Source organism: Canis lupus, chromosome 5 (assembly GCF_011100685.1).
Source record: "Canis lupus familiaris isolate Mischka breed German Shepherd chromosome 5, alternate assembly UU_Cfam_GSD_1.0, whole genome shotgun sequence".
In the NCBI taxonomy this organism is placed as follows: domain Eukaryota; kingdom Metazoa; phylum Chordata; class Mammalia; order Carnivora; family Canidae; genus Canis; species Canis lupus.
In genome coordinates, this window is record NC_049226.1 from 19,399,867 (window position 1) to 19,412,738 (window position 12,872).

Consider the following 12,872-nt stretch of genomic DNA (forward strand, 5'->3'; position numbering starts at 1 on the left):
CTTTTTAAAGCACTTTATTGGGAAGGCCACAAGGTGTAGGTGGTTGAGCATCCAGCTCTTGGTTTTGACTTGGGTCCTGATTTCAGTGTCATGAGATTGGGCCTTGCATTGGGCTCCACACTGGGCATGGGGTCTGCTTGGGATTCCTTCTCTCCCTGTGCCCTTCCTCTCTCTCTCCCTCTAAAATAAATAAATAAATGTTTTAAAAAGAACTTTTAAAAAATTAAAAAGCACCTTGCTTTTGCTTGCTGAACATCTTGGCCATCATTGAGATGGGCTGTTGTACTGTGTCAATAACGCTCCTGTGTAATGAGCACATGGTTAGGTGGTTCCTCTCTACCCAGAGGCTCATGTAGAGAATGAACATAAACCTGGGCCAGAACCAAAGATGGCTCCCCAGTTTTACCAGACCACATGCCCCCCATTGTGCCAGGGAAGAAGTGTGGCAAGAGCCAAGGGACTGGGAGAACAGGCTGGCTCTGGGAGCATGCGGCTTGGGCAGGTACACAGGGCCCAGCACTTAGAAGGGCCTGGCACTTGGTTGCATGCTCTGCTGGTGCCATTTTGAAACTCATAATTTTTTAACAGGGAGCCCCACATTTTCATTTTGTACTGGGCCCCACCAGCCAGGCAGCCAGTGCTATCAGGAGGATATGTGTCCCTGGAGATAGCAGTGGCCAAAAGTGGAAGGGAGACATGTAGCTACAAGGGTACACAGCTACTCGACATAAAGTAGCAATCTCCCCCGCCTGTGTTTGGCTCATAAAATTATACAGCTAAATAGACCCCCTCTTTGTTTTTTTTGTTTTTGTTTTTTTTTCAAGAACAAAGGACCTTCCTTTTTTACTTAGTTTGACTTAGGGGAAATATTACTTATGGACTAGACTAATTTTCTCTACAAGCCCAGTACAGCCTAAAGAAATTCTTATTTTATCATATAGCTTTCAGAAATGGCTTGTTTTCGCATCTCGTTTGATCCTCAAATCCCTTTATTGTCTTGTTCAAGAGACATTAATTGAGCATGAACAGAGAGTCAAGTACTTTTTTTAAGTATTGGAATTAGAATAGTTAATAGGATAGGTTTCTGCCCCTCCCCATCCCATGGAATCCACAACCAGACTCTGGTGTTTGGATGTTTTAGTCTGCAGATAGAAGTCTGTCCCAGAATGGACTATACCCAGAGCCTGTACCTGATTTAGATGAAGGGATTTGGGACCTTCTGAGTTTATATTTAGATTATATTTTGGTCTCAGAGTTGGTGCATGAAATAGTTTAAGACATTTAGGGATGCTAGGATAGGGTGAATGCATTTTGCACATGTGATGAACAAGAATTTTGGGGAGCCAGAGGGCAGTGGACTGTAATGGGTTGAATAATGGCCCCAAGAACTAATGTCCTTCCTGGAAGCTAAGAATGTGACCTTATTTGGAAATGGGATCACTGTAGACATAATTAATTGGTTCAGATGAGGTCTTATTACTCCAGGAGGTGGACCCTTATTCCAAAATAATTGGTGTCCTCATGAGAAGAAGAGAAGAGATACACAAAAGAGAATGCCACATGAGGATGGGGACAGAGACTGGAGTGATACATCTACAAGCCAAGGATTGCTGGCAGCCACCAAAAGCTAGGAGAGAGGCATGGAACAGGGTCTCCCTCAGGGTTCCCAGAAGGAACTAATGCTGACACCCCGATTTCTAGGCTCCAAAACTGTGAGAGAATGAATTAGTTTTAAGGTACTAGTTTGTGGTACTTTGTTATGGAAGCCCTAGGAAACTATTATAGGCAACTCGCTCAGTAACACACAGTGGACGAATGCCAAAGAATGGACTGGAATATGCTACATTATGTTGATTTGTGAGCTACATATAGGATTAGCATGTAGTTTCTGGAGTCAGACTGCCTGGGTTCAAGCCCAAGCTCCACAGTCACCCTATACACCTTGGGCAAGTGACCTAGACTTGGGCAAGTTAACTTCTCTGTACTCTAGTTCATCCATTTGTACGATTTGTACTCAGAGCATCAATCTCATAGACACGTGAGGTTGACAGGTACAAACTCTTAAAATGGTGCCTGGTGTCAAGTAAATGCTCAGTTTTGTGGTTATTGTTACAATGTCTCCCTAGGCGGCATTTTGAGGAGCCCTGTTTTACTTATGCTTGTGTCCTCGGTGGGTCCACTGAGACTAGTACATGATAAGAGCTCAAAAGATATTTGCTGAGTTATACTGGAGTCCATGAGTACTGCTACTTTTAGCTTCAGTAGGGTGAGAGTGTGGAGTTAGCACAAATGGGGGTTCCCCTCATGAGGTCAGTCCTCCAAGGGCTACCTCTCTTCAGGTCATGCCAGTGACAGTAACTGCCTGCCGATGCTGGGGAGGAAAGTACGTCACCAGATTGGTGAGACACTGCTCTCTGCGGAACTGCCCCTACCTGGAGCCCATCACTTCTAATGGACTAAGGGAGCTGGTGCCTTTAAATTCCACAGAAAGGGAAGAAAAAGCACTTTAGTTTCAGTCCGTGTTCTCCATTAGACACCCTTCAGGTGTTAGCAATATTATGCCACAATTTCATTATCCATTAAAGCCAGGTAATAATAAGTACACAAAGGTATTTGGAGCCTATTGATGTTAATGAAAGAGATCAATCTAATTCAGAATGTGTGTGTGGAGAGCTCCTTGGAGATGGAATAGGCCCCAAGGTTAGCCTCTAATTGCCTCCTTGATGGTAGACCCCACCAGTACTCAATTTTGCATGACCGTCTTTATGACATAGTTGGAACTTTTGACGCCCAGACTCACGCTTCATACAGACGACTATCTTCCTTCTCTCCCAAGCCCCTCCCAACATTCCCAACTCAGAAAGAATGGGAAAGTTACTGCCATCTAAGTAAGATCCTTGCACAGGAGGGCGAGTTTCTTGGGTCTGGACCATGGGTCAGGCTCGATTAGCAGAAAGTCCATGATTCCAGGGATACTTGAGTGACACTAGAGAGATATCTAGAACTCTAAATTCTCTTTCTTCTCTGTCTCTCTCCCTCTCTCAATCTGGTGAAGCTCAGAAAGATCTTCTATCAAGTTTATGAGCTGCATTCAATAGATAGCTCAACAAAACCACTCTAGAAAGGACAACTATGTTAGAGAAAGAGGATAGACAAGGCACCTCTCTTTCTCCATTGCCCTTCTGCATTTTTCTAGGACTCCCCTGCATGGCCCCCACCTCCCGCCTACATGAACACTTCACTCAGTGTGAGGATAGCTTAGTGTTGGGCTCACTTTACTTCCCACAGTTGTCCACCCTCTTACATCCAAAATGAATTCTCACATTTTTATTCCTACGTCCTCCCACTTCTACCCTCATTCTTAAAAAAAAAAAAAACCTAAAACCCAAAACCCAAAAAACAAAAAGCTGCCATACAGAAATCAAATCCTCAGCCTGCTGTTTCTGGGAACCAGCACCTCCGATAATGTATTGGAGGTAACCTCCCCTCCTATGGCTGTTGGATTGGGAGCTGGGCTGCACACAGCCATCTCTGTAGGCAGAAGTGCCTGTGCTCTGGGCCCCCTGTGGAATGCAGCCAGACTCCAAAGTGTTAGCTGTGCCCTCTGATAAATAATATGTGTCCTGGAGCCAGCAGATATGATTGCACATTCGCTGGAACCAACAAGGCATTCTGAGCATTTGATTTCATATCAGGGGCAGCAGTATACATCAGGCCCAGAGTGACAAACATATTTGGAACAGATCATTCTTCCTCCTGCCTGCCCCTACTTGTCTTCAACCCCCCGCTGGGCAGCCTCGACTAGGAAACAGCACATGATTAGTTTAAGAGGGAGATGGCCCTTTGCTGTCAGGACCCTAGTAAACCCAATGTTGGCATGGAACCAGGCTCTGAATTTCACATCATTGTCCAAGGGCTACTGAAGGACACCAGGATACTTAAGTTGTTGACTTCAGAGTATGATGATTGGTATGGAGTAAAAGAACATAAGCCTAGCCATGGTACACATAGCAGGCATGGGGAGGCATGGAGGCTGAGAGAGGTCAAAGGAGACAGAGGACTGAGATAGTCACTGAATCTATTTTAAGTCTTTTCAAAGTTGTAGAGCTGCTGCTGAGCCTAGCTCCCTGCCCTGGGAAACATGATCTGTGACTATTCAGGCTTCTTTCCCTACCCTGTTCCAGAGGGCCAGGGTGGAAGCCAGCCCTGCTAGAGAATCCACATTAGCCCCAGGGCAAAGGGACCCAGGGGAAAGCTCCAAAAACATGAAATCCTATCAATGACCACCTCTAGCATGCCTCAGTATGACCCTGTACATGGAGATGAAGTATGACAGTGAATGGAACAGAAGAATGGGATCACCGTTCCTGACATGCAGGGAAGCTTCTCCTTTCCTTAAATAATCTGTTATGTCTCTGTTCATCATATTTAAAATGGAGCTACTACAGAGAAAACCTTTTGCCACTACTGAGAGGACAAATTAATATTCAGGGCAAGGGGTGACATGTAGCCACAAATAGTGGCTGCTTTATGGAGAGTATGTATGCATGCATGTGTGTGTGTGTGTGTGTGTGCGTGTGCGTGCGCGTACTCCTTTATCTGTCCCATCTCTTGCCTGTGTTTGTCTCCGTCGTGCAGTGTAGGTAATGGTGTGTGCAGCGCTCTCTGGAGTGCTTGGTAGGTGACTATGTTCCACCTTGCACGTGCTACTCCCTCACATTTCCCTTTAATGCTCTCCATTATTCGGGCTGCATTAATAATGTTTGTGGGCTGATATCTTTAAAATTAATGAGGTGTTTACTCTTAGCCAAGAAACTCATTGAAATTAAAAAAGCTTTCTTTTCTTCCCCTCTTTTTCTCTTGCTTAAAAAAAAAAAAAAAGTGGACAAACAAGCCACAATGCCAGCTTTGTTAAAATCCAAGCAGAACAGGGAAACACCCAAACCCCACCACCAAGAAGGTGTGAGTTGTGATTAGTTAGTTATCCATTGAGTCAGGTTCAAACCACAGCTATTTCTGGGAGGCCCTGATTTAACAAGAGCTTCGCTAGAAAACTGCATGGGACACCTATTAACAATGGAGGGGCATCTGTGGCCTCAATAATAGCTTATTTCAATACCACCCTCTCTTAGCATAGAATTATCCAGCATAACCATAGCACCTAGTCTAGTCTGAATTTTCCTTCTTATTCAAAGGGCTTGTTTCCAGAATTCATCCTGTGTATGACCCTGACTTGTCTATAGTCTCTGTTTTTCAATCAAACATCATCGGGCATGAAGGACTTTTCCCCACCCAACTACCACCACCACTAGCTGACTTGGTGCAAAAAAGCAGAAATGAATACTAATCATGGGTCTACCAGTTGCATGAACCTGCTGCAAACCACTTATCAGAACAGTTTGCTAGAAAGGCCAGGGAAGGAAGGGTGGCTGCCTCTGGAATGTAAAACATTAGGCTTCACTGTCCTGCACCCCACCTCCTAAGCTCTTGCTGGAACAAATTTCTCCATGACAATGCAGCCAAGAATATCCCTGGTGGTGCAACTGAGAAGTCTGGCTTCTCAATGAGTCCTTTTTGAGCAGTTGTTCTCTCTGATTCAGAAACCACCATAGTCTCTGAGGACTCTGCAGGTGATTTGTTAACTAATTGCTCAAGATAGTCCAGTTAATAATGATAATCTTATAAATTTGTATCTGGGATTAATAATTTACTTAGTTAAAAACAGGACAATAATGTTGAAGAGACACTCTTCTCCCAATTTTTTGTTGTTGTTGTATGTGGGTTTTCTTTTTTCCCTCTCTGTAGCAATTAGGAATGAGGATGTTAGTATGTACTGAAGGCTTCAGGATGTGTGCTATGGTGGGTGGCTCAGGTGCCTGAAAAATCATTCTTTCTATACCCACATACAGAAATCCTGCATCTGTGACTAAATCTCTGGGCTGTGAAATGCCTTAACACAAGGGGATGTCCAGAGCCTCCGGAATCATCTGTTCTCAGAGGTAATGAGTGAGAATATGCAACAGAGCAGTGACTCCTCAGCCCAGCATGGCAAGCCTAAGCCTGCAGGGAAGTGGCCAGCGGGATCAGGGAGGAGAAGGACCTACATTAAACTGAATCTGCGCAAAATCTCCAGCGCTGCTCTGCAGGATGTTGTATGTTGAGGACACGGAAAGAAGTTCCCACTCACTGTCATTCAAAAATTCTTTCTTGTCTTGCTTAATATCTTCTCTGCTCCTCAGGAAGGCCAGGTTGACATCTTCCACTGAAAACAACATAAACAAGTGACTTCCCCACAGAGAGAGGCACCGGTAATAGCCCCCTTTCCCAACTTCCAGTTCAAATTCTTCCCTTTGCTCCTGCCGCCACATGCACAATCTCCCTGAGATGGGGTTCCATACAACCATTATGAATGAGGGAGAGAGATGTGGAATAAAACCTTTCTAGCAGCGAAACAAACAAACAACCTAACCGTGAATTTACAGTTTGTACTCCATTATCCGTAGAATGATAGCGTTGGTCCTGACTTCTATAACCTTCTTGATGGCAGCAGAGGGTGAATATAGTATTCCCAAACCAACAGCAGCAATGAGCTATGTATCTGGGCACAGCACTGTACTTTGTTTGAATTACAACAGAAACCAAATAACTATAAGAACAGATTTAGGTTCTTGTCACTTCTGTGCAAGAATAAAATAAGCCTCATAGACAGAATCTCACCTATGTGTGCCAACCCAGCACGAGTGTGTCTCCCACCAGCAGACTAGGCCTGTCGTGGTTTACCTGTGTGCAGGATGCTACTGAAGGTCAGGCTGCAGTTCTGGATGTCAAACGGAAAAGCGTATGTCTCTAAACTGCATGTAGTAACGACCTGCATAGGCTTAGAGTTCTTAATGGTCCCAGAGGAGTTCACATAGACATACGGAAGGTCAGGTGACCCCTCAACATCCACCCTATGAGAAACACAGGAGACCTTGCTGTTACAGAGAGGGCCTTCGTCATTTCAATCCACAAACGGAACTGATTATGAGATGGTAGTGACCATGATATCCAGAACTAGCCTAGAAGTGCAAAGACAGATTCACATTTCCCATGATAGAATTCACCCTGGCAAAGATGGATTCAGGAATGCCTCAAAAGTTAATTTACTTGCTACTCTTGCAACACAGGCATAACCCATGGGTAACCTCAAGTATATGTAATCAAATCTCTATCTATCTTAAATGATGTCAACCCATGGTCCTTCTAACTTGAATATTCCCAACACTGTGATTCTCTTCAAGTTGAGAAACAAAAAATAGCAACAATGACCAAAACAGCAATGGGCCTGAATAGTCCAAGCAGCTTAAACCCCATGGAAATACACCCCGGAACACTTACAATTCATTAATGATGATGTCAGGGGCCCAGATGTCACTTAGAGGAAGAGAAATCTCTCTAATCTCATCAAACATGCTGGGGTTCCAGGATAAAAACTCATCATCCCAAACCTGTTAGCAGTAGCCAGAACAGAAATTTATTAAAAGGGGGAAATGTCAAGCTCACCAAAGAACCGAAGAGGGATTTGGATGAATAACCCAACTGATCTGCTTGTTGGCACTATTAGGGGAGAGGACTTTCCTTCCAGCTCCTAAAGATGGTGCCCCAACCAGAAAACATGGCCACGTATCTTACACAGATTCTAATAAATTAGGTCTGCTGCAGAAGCTAACTTGCAAACACAAAGAAAATATCTATTCCTTAGAATAATTATATTTTGCAACAGATTAAGATCAAGAGTCCAGCATGTATGGAAGGAAACATCATTTACCTCTTGGTACCATATACTTGTCTTTAATTTTTGGTTCTGTGCATCCTGCAAAGCAAAACGAAAATGGGTACCAAATATTAGAATGTCAATAAATCAAAGTCCAATTCAACAGTATGATAACTCAGAGAAAGAAAATCAAATCTAACTAAAAATGTTGATTTTAAAAGCACCTCCTTAAGTGTTTAAATCTGAGTATTCTTGGCTCCTATTTATTACACACGTCTGTCATTACAAACTTTGCTATAGCATCTCTGACAAAATGGTGCTATGACTACACCTGACATCTTGAATGATTTGCTAATCCCTTTCCACCCCAATTAGTTACTCTGCCATTAATCAAATTAAAAAATGACATGTAGCCTTAGCCAACTCTGGGCTAAAAAGATGAGACCAAGCTTTTATTTGTAATCATGATATTATTCATAATACTTTAATGAGTGTTATCTCAACTGCTCTTGGCAGCCATTCCTGTGAAGTTACCTTATGTTTAGATTTCTCTGCTTATCAAACAGACTGGATGAGCTTAATGTAAATGAAGTGCATTTTTGGTGATATAAATAGATGTGATTTCTCTATGTCTGCAATGAGTCAGTAAATTTTTTAAAAGGCCCCAAAGAATAACAACCAAAAAAAGAACCCCTTCCTTACTAACTTTTTTTCATATTTACTTTAGTAAAGCGCATTCTAAAACTACTATGTTCTTAGGAATTAAGAGGAATATCTCACACCATGTACAAACATTAACTCATTAACTCAAAATGGACTGTTTTGAACCTAAATGTAGGAGCTAAAACTATAAAACTCTTAGAAGAAAACATAGGAGGGGTGCCTGGGTGGCTCAATTGGTTGGGCAGCTGACTCTTGGTTTTGGCTCAGGTCATGATCTTGGAGTCTGAGGATTGAGCCCCTCACTGGGAAGTCTGCTTGAAGGTTCTCTCTCCTTCTTCCTCTGCCCCTCCCCCCACTCAAGTGTGCCTTCTCTTTCTGTCTCAAATAAACAAATCTTTTTTTTTTTTTTTAAAGAAAACATGGAAGTAAATCTTTGTGACTTGAATTAGGCAGTCAACTCTTAGTTTGGACACCATAACCACATGAAACCAAAGAACATGTAAATGGAATTTCATCAAAATGAAAAACTTTTGTGCTTTAAAGGACACATCAAGAAGTAAAAAGACAACCCACAGAATGGAGATAATATCTGCAGATCATATATCTGATACGGAGTTAGTATCCAGAATATACAAAGAATTTCTACAAATTAAAACAAAACAATGACCCTACTTCAAAATGGATCTTCCTTCAAAGTGGATATACGAATGGTGAATAAGCAGATGAAAAGATGTTCAACATCACTGCTGTGGATCAAATTATGTTATTATGTTCTTCTAAAATTCATATATGACTAAATTTGGAGATGGGACTTTGTTTTTTTTTTTAAGATTTTATTTATTTATTCATGATAGACATAGAGACAGAGAAAGAGAGAAGCAGAGACACAGGCAGAGGCAGAAGCAGGCTCCATGCCAGGAGCCCGATGCAGGACTTGGTCCGGGGACTCCCGGATCACTCCCTGGGCCAAAGGCAGGTGCCAAACCGCTGAGCCACCCAGGGATCCCTGGAGATGGGACTTTGAAGAGGTAGCTAAAGTTAAATGAAAGCACCATCTATTAGGATTGATGGCCTTAGAAGAAGAGGAAGACAGAATGATCCCTCTCTCTCCCCCGTGTGGGTATATAGGAAGAAGGCAGCTATCTGTAATCCAGGAAGAGAGCTCTCACCAGGAATATAATTGGCTAGAACTTTGATCTTGGACTTCCCAGCCTCTAGAACTGTGAAAAATAGAGTCTGTGGTATTTGTGATGGCAGTCCAAGCTGACTTATACAATCACTAATCATTAGGGAAATGCAAATTAAAGCCACAGTGAAATACCACTTTATTCTCATTAAGATGGCTGCTAAAACAAAACCAAAAAAAAAAAAAAATCAAACAAAAACAGAAAATAAGTGTTAGTGAAGATGTAAAGAAATTGAAATCCTTGTGCACTACTGGTGGGAATATAAAATGGCACAGCTGCTATGGAAAACAGTGGCAGTTCCTAAAAATTAAAAATAGAATTACCATATGGTCTAGCAATTCCATTCTTTGGTATAAATCCAAAAGAACTGAAAGCAAAGGCCTCAGTTATTTGTACACCCATGTTCACAGCACCATTATTCACAATAGCCAAGGGGTGGAAGCAACCCAAGTGTCCATCAAAGATGAATACATAAGCAAAATGTGGCATATACATACAACGTAATATTATTCAGCCTTAAAAGAGAAGGAAATTCTGACCCATGCTACAGCATGAATGAACCTTGAGGCGACACCACTTCCTTCCAAGTTTTACCAGCTGAGAGATTCTGAAATAGATAATGTTTTTTACAATCAGCATTATTTAGTTAGATTTGATTTTCTTCCTCTAAGCTCTCATGCTGTTGAACTAGGCTTTGATTTACTAACATTGTAAGATGTGATGTCTCCCCCAACTAAAGCACAAAGGGCTCAGTTCTAGGCTTAGCGGCCATCAATGAGGGGTCCCCCCAAATAGGGGGGTAAATCAAGTTCAAAATACAGTTTGTATTACTGGAAAATACAGGTTTTAACTATTCTTTCACAAAAAATATATTTTTAGAACTGTGAAACATCCTGACCATTTTTTTTAAATCTCTGTCATGCCAAGTCCTGAATGTATCACTGACTCAGTCATGTGGCTGGGGAGACTATTATTTTATCCAGTTGATTGTTATTAACTGCCATGTTGATGCCTTAGCTCATTTTCCTCTTCCTGCCCATTGCTTTGTCATATTACATGTAACAAGTGTTAAGAATTTCTCCCCAATATATTAGGGGGGGGGGTTCTGGGAGCATTTGTCATTCAGCCCTAAAGAACACAATGTCAAAAAGGAGTTTGAAACTAAAACTGAAATCTTTTTTTTTTTTTTTTTGTCAAAGGAAACAAGTTTCTCAATGCCAGCTGGTGAACATAATTGGTTCTCTGGTGGCATTATTCACAGCTTTTCCCTCTGTGTATCTCTCTCTCTCTCTTTTTTTCTTTAGATACCTTCCATCTTGCTTGTTAAAAGCAAAGGATATTTCAGAGAATTGGAATTCATTAGTCTTCCTAACAGAGGGAGTCTATTTAGATCTAAATTGGTGGTTAGCAAATATACAGATAATTCCCGCACATTCTTATTTATCTTTCCCAGTTCCAAAGACTATAGAAACAGATGCCTCAACGTCTGGCTGGGAGGCTCTAGTCAATGGACTGGAATACAAAGGTATCTGGGATTCGGAATTGACAAAACTCAATAGAAACAAATTGAAACTCTTCACTGTTGAGTAGACTATCTCTATAATCAGATTTCCCTAAGGTACTCATAATACCCAGAAATTCTAAGACGAGACTGTAGTCTTTCATATAAACAAAACAGGAGGCAAAACATTATAATGGGAGCGAGGTGCCATGGTGAAAGCAGGGCTGAAAGCTCTTCACTCCAAACAAAAGTTGCCAGAAGCTCAGCTGCTGGCAGATGTACCCAACAAGTTATCTATTCTTGTCCGATCCTGTGCAGGATTTCATCAAGTCTTTCAGAACTGGCCCCACCTCCACAATGAACTTTAGGCTCAGCCCTGCTGAATGTAATGGAGACATTTGCGAAGCATATTAGACTATTTTAATCAATTAATTGCTTGATGGGTATCTATCCAGTATGTTTGAAGTAAGATATGCTGCACTGCATATTATGGGGAATATGAATACTAGTAAGCCCGTCCTTCCCACAGGTAGCTTATTAGTAAATTAGTGCATGTGACATTTTAACAAATAGCTCTATGTGTTACGAGATATGTAGACTTCAATGGATTTAAAGGAAGAAGACGTTGCTGTCAGCTTGCAGATATGAGGGAAATCTCTTTCGGGAGCTAAGATTTGAAGTACTGTTATATTTTGCAGATGGAAAATGAAGACAAAGACTTCCTGTGGAGGAAAGAGCATACAGGCAAGAGACAACAAGGGGTTGGTTTCTTTGCAGTATTGAGGAGATGAGGCTAAAGTAGTAGACAGGGATAAAACTACAGGGATGAGCTATGAGATTTTTCCAGATTTCTGAAGGAAAGTCAGCCTTATCCAATAAGACACATTTACTGTCATAACATATTCTAGTAAGAAATTAGGCTAGGGGCACCTGGGTGGCTCAGTGGTTGAGCATCTGCCTTTGGCTCAGGTCATGATCCTGGGGTCCTGAGATTGAGTTCTGCATCGTGCTTCTCCCTCTGCCTATGTCTCTGTCTCTCTGTGTGTCTCTCATAAATATATAAATAAATCCTTTTAAAAATTAGTATATTCCATGATAGTGGAGAAAAACATATCTTTGAAAAAATAATGGTGTTCTCCTTAATGACCAGAAAGAATCTGGTTTTATTTTCATTTATCAGGATAGAAAGAAACAGATTTTTAAAAATTCAATTTGTCACAGTTGTCCTAAGGGAAAATATTAATATAGAAACTTTATTTCTTTTCTATATTTCTCTCCAAATAATCCTCTGGAGGAAAGTGAAGTATGAGGTAGAAAGAGGGAGAATGAGGATTGACCTAGGGTGGTCTTATTCCTTTATCCAAAGCTGATCATCAACATGTCCTGGGGTTTTGCATGACATGGCTCACATCATGTGTCTTTATTCAGACCATGCTATTCCCATTGTACTATGTCTGTAAGCACTGCAGGCATGAAAACCCACTGACAAGTAGCAAGGACTAGTATCTCTTAAGTACATGAAGATACAGCTCCAGGAAATTTACTCTCAAAAATTTTAGTTCAATATCCAATTACAGAGGAAATTTAAGGAAGTTTTCTGTTGAAGCTTTATGTAAGACCAGGCCTTTGGAGTCGGGTGGATATTTCCTGGCATTTAATTAAATAGTTTCCAGAATCTTAAATCTAGAACTTTTGCTAAAACTGAGATTTTTTTTGTGTGTGTGTGCATATCATTTAAAGTTCCTGTTTACAAAGAAATAATGGTTAG

General features: G+C 41.5%; 1 protein-coding gene across 1 annotated transcript in view; it reads right to left on the bottom strand.

The window, feature by feature from the left end:
- The window catches only part of HTR3B (5-hydroxytryptamine receptor 3B), a 54,401-nt gene that overhangs the window by 4,586 nt on the left and 36,943 nt on the right, over positions 1-12,872 (bottom strand). Inside the window, exons 3-6 of the mRNA XM_038536128.1 lie at positions 7,808-7,852; positions 7,378-7,487; positions 6,781-6,950; positions 6,105-6,262 (exon numbers count right to left, since the gene is read on the bottom strand). Of these exons, the coding sequence (XP_038392056.1) occupies positions 6,105-6,262; positions 6,781-6,950; positions 7,378-7,487; positions 7,808-7,852 (483 nt within the window). The remainder of the gene's footprint in view (positions 1-6,104; positions 6,263-6,780; positions 6,951-7,377; positions 7,488-7,807; positions 7,853-12,872) is intronic.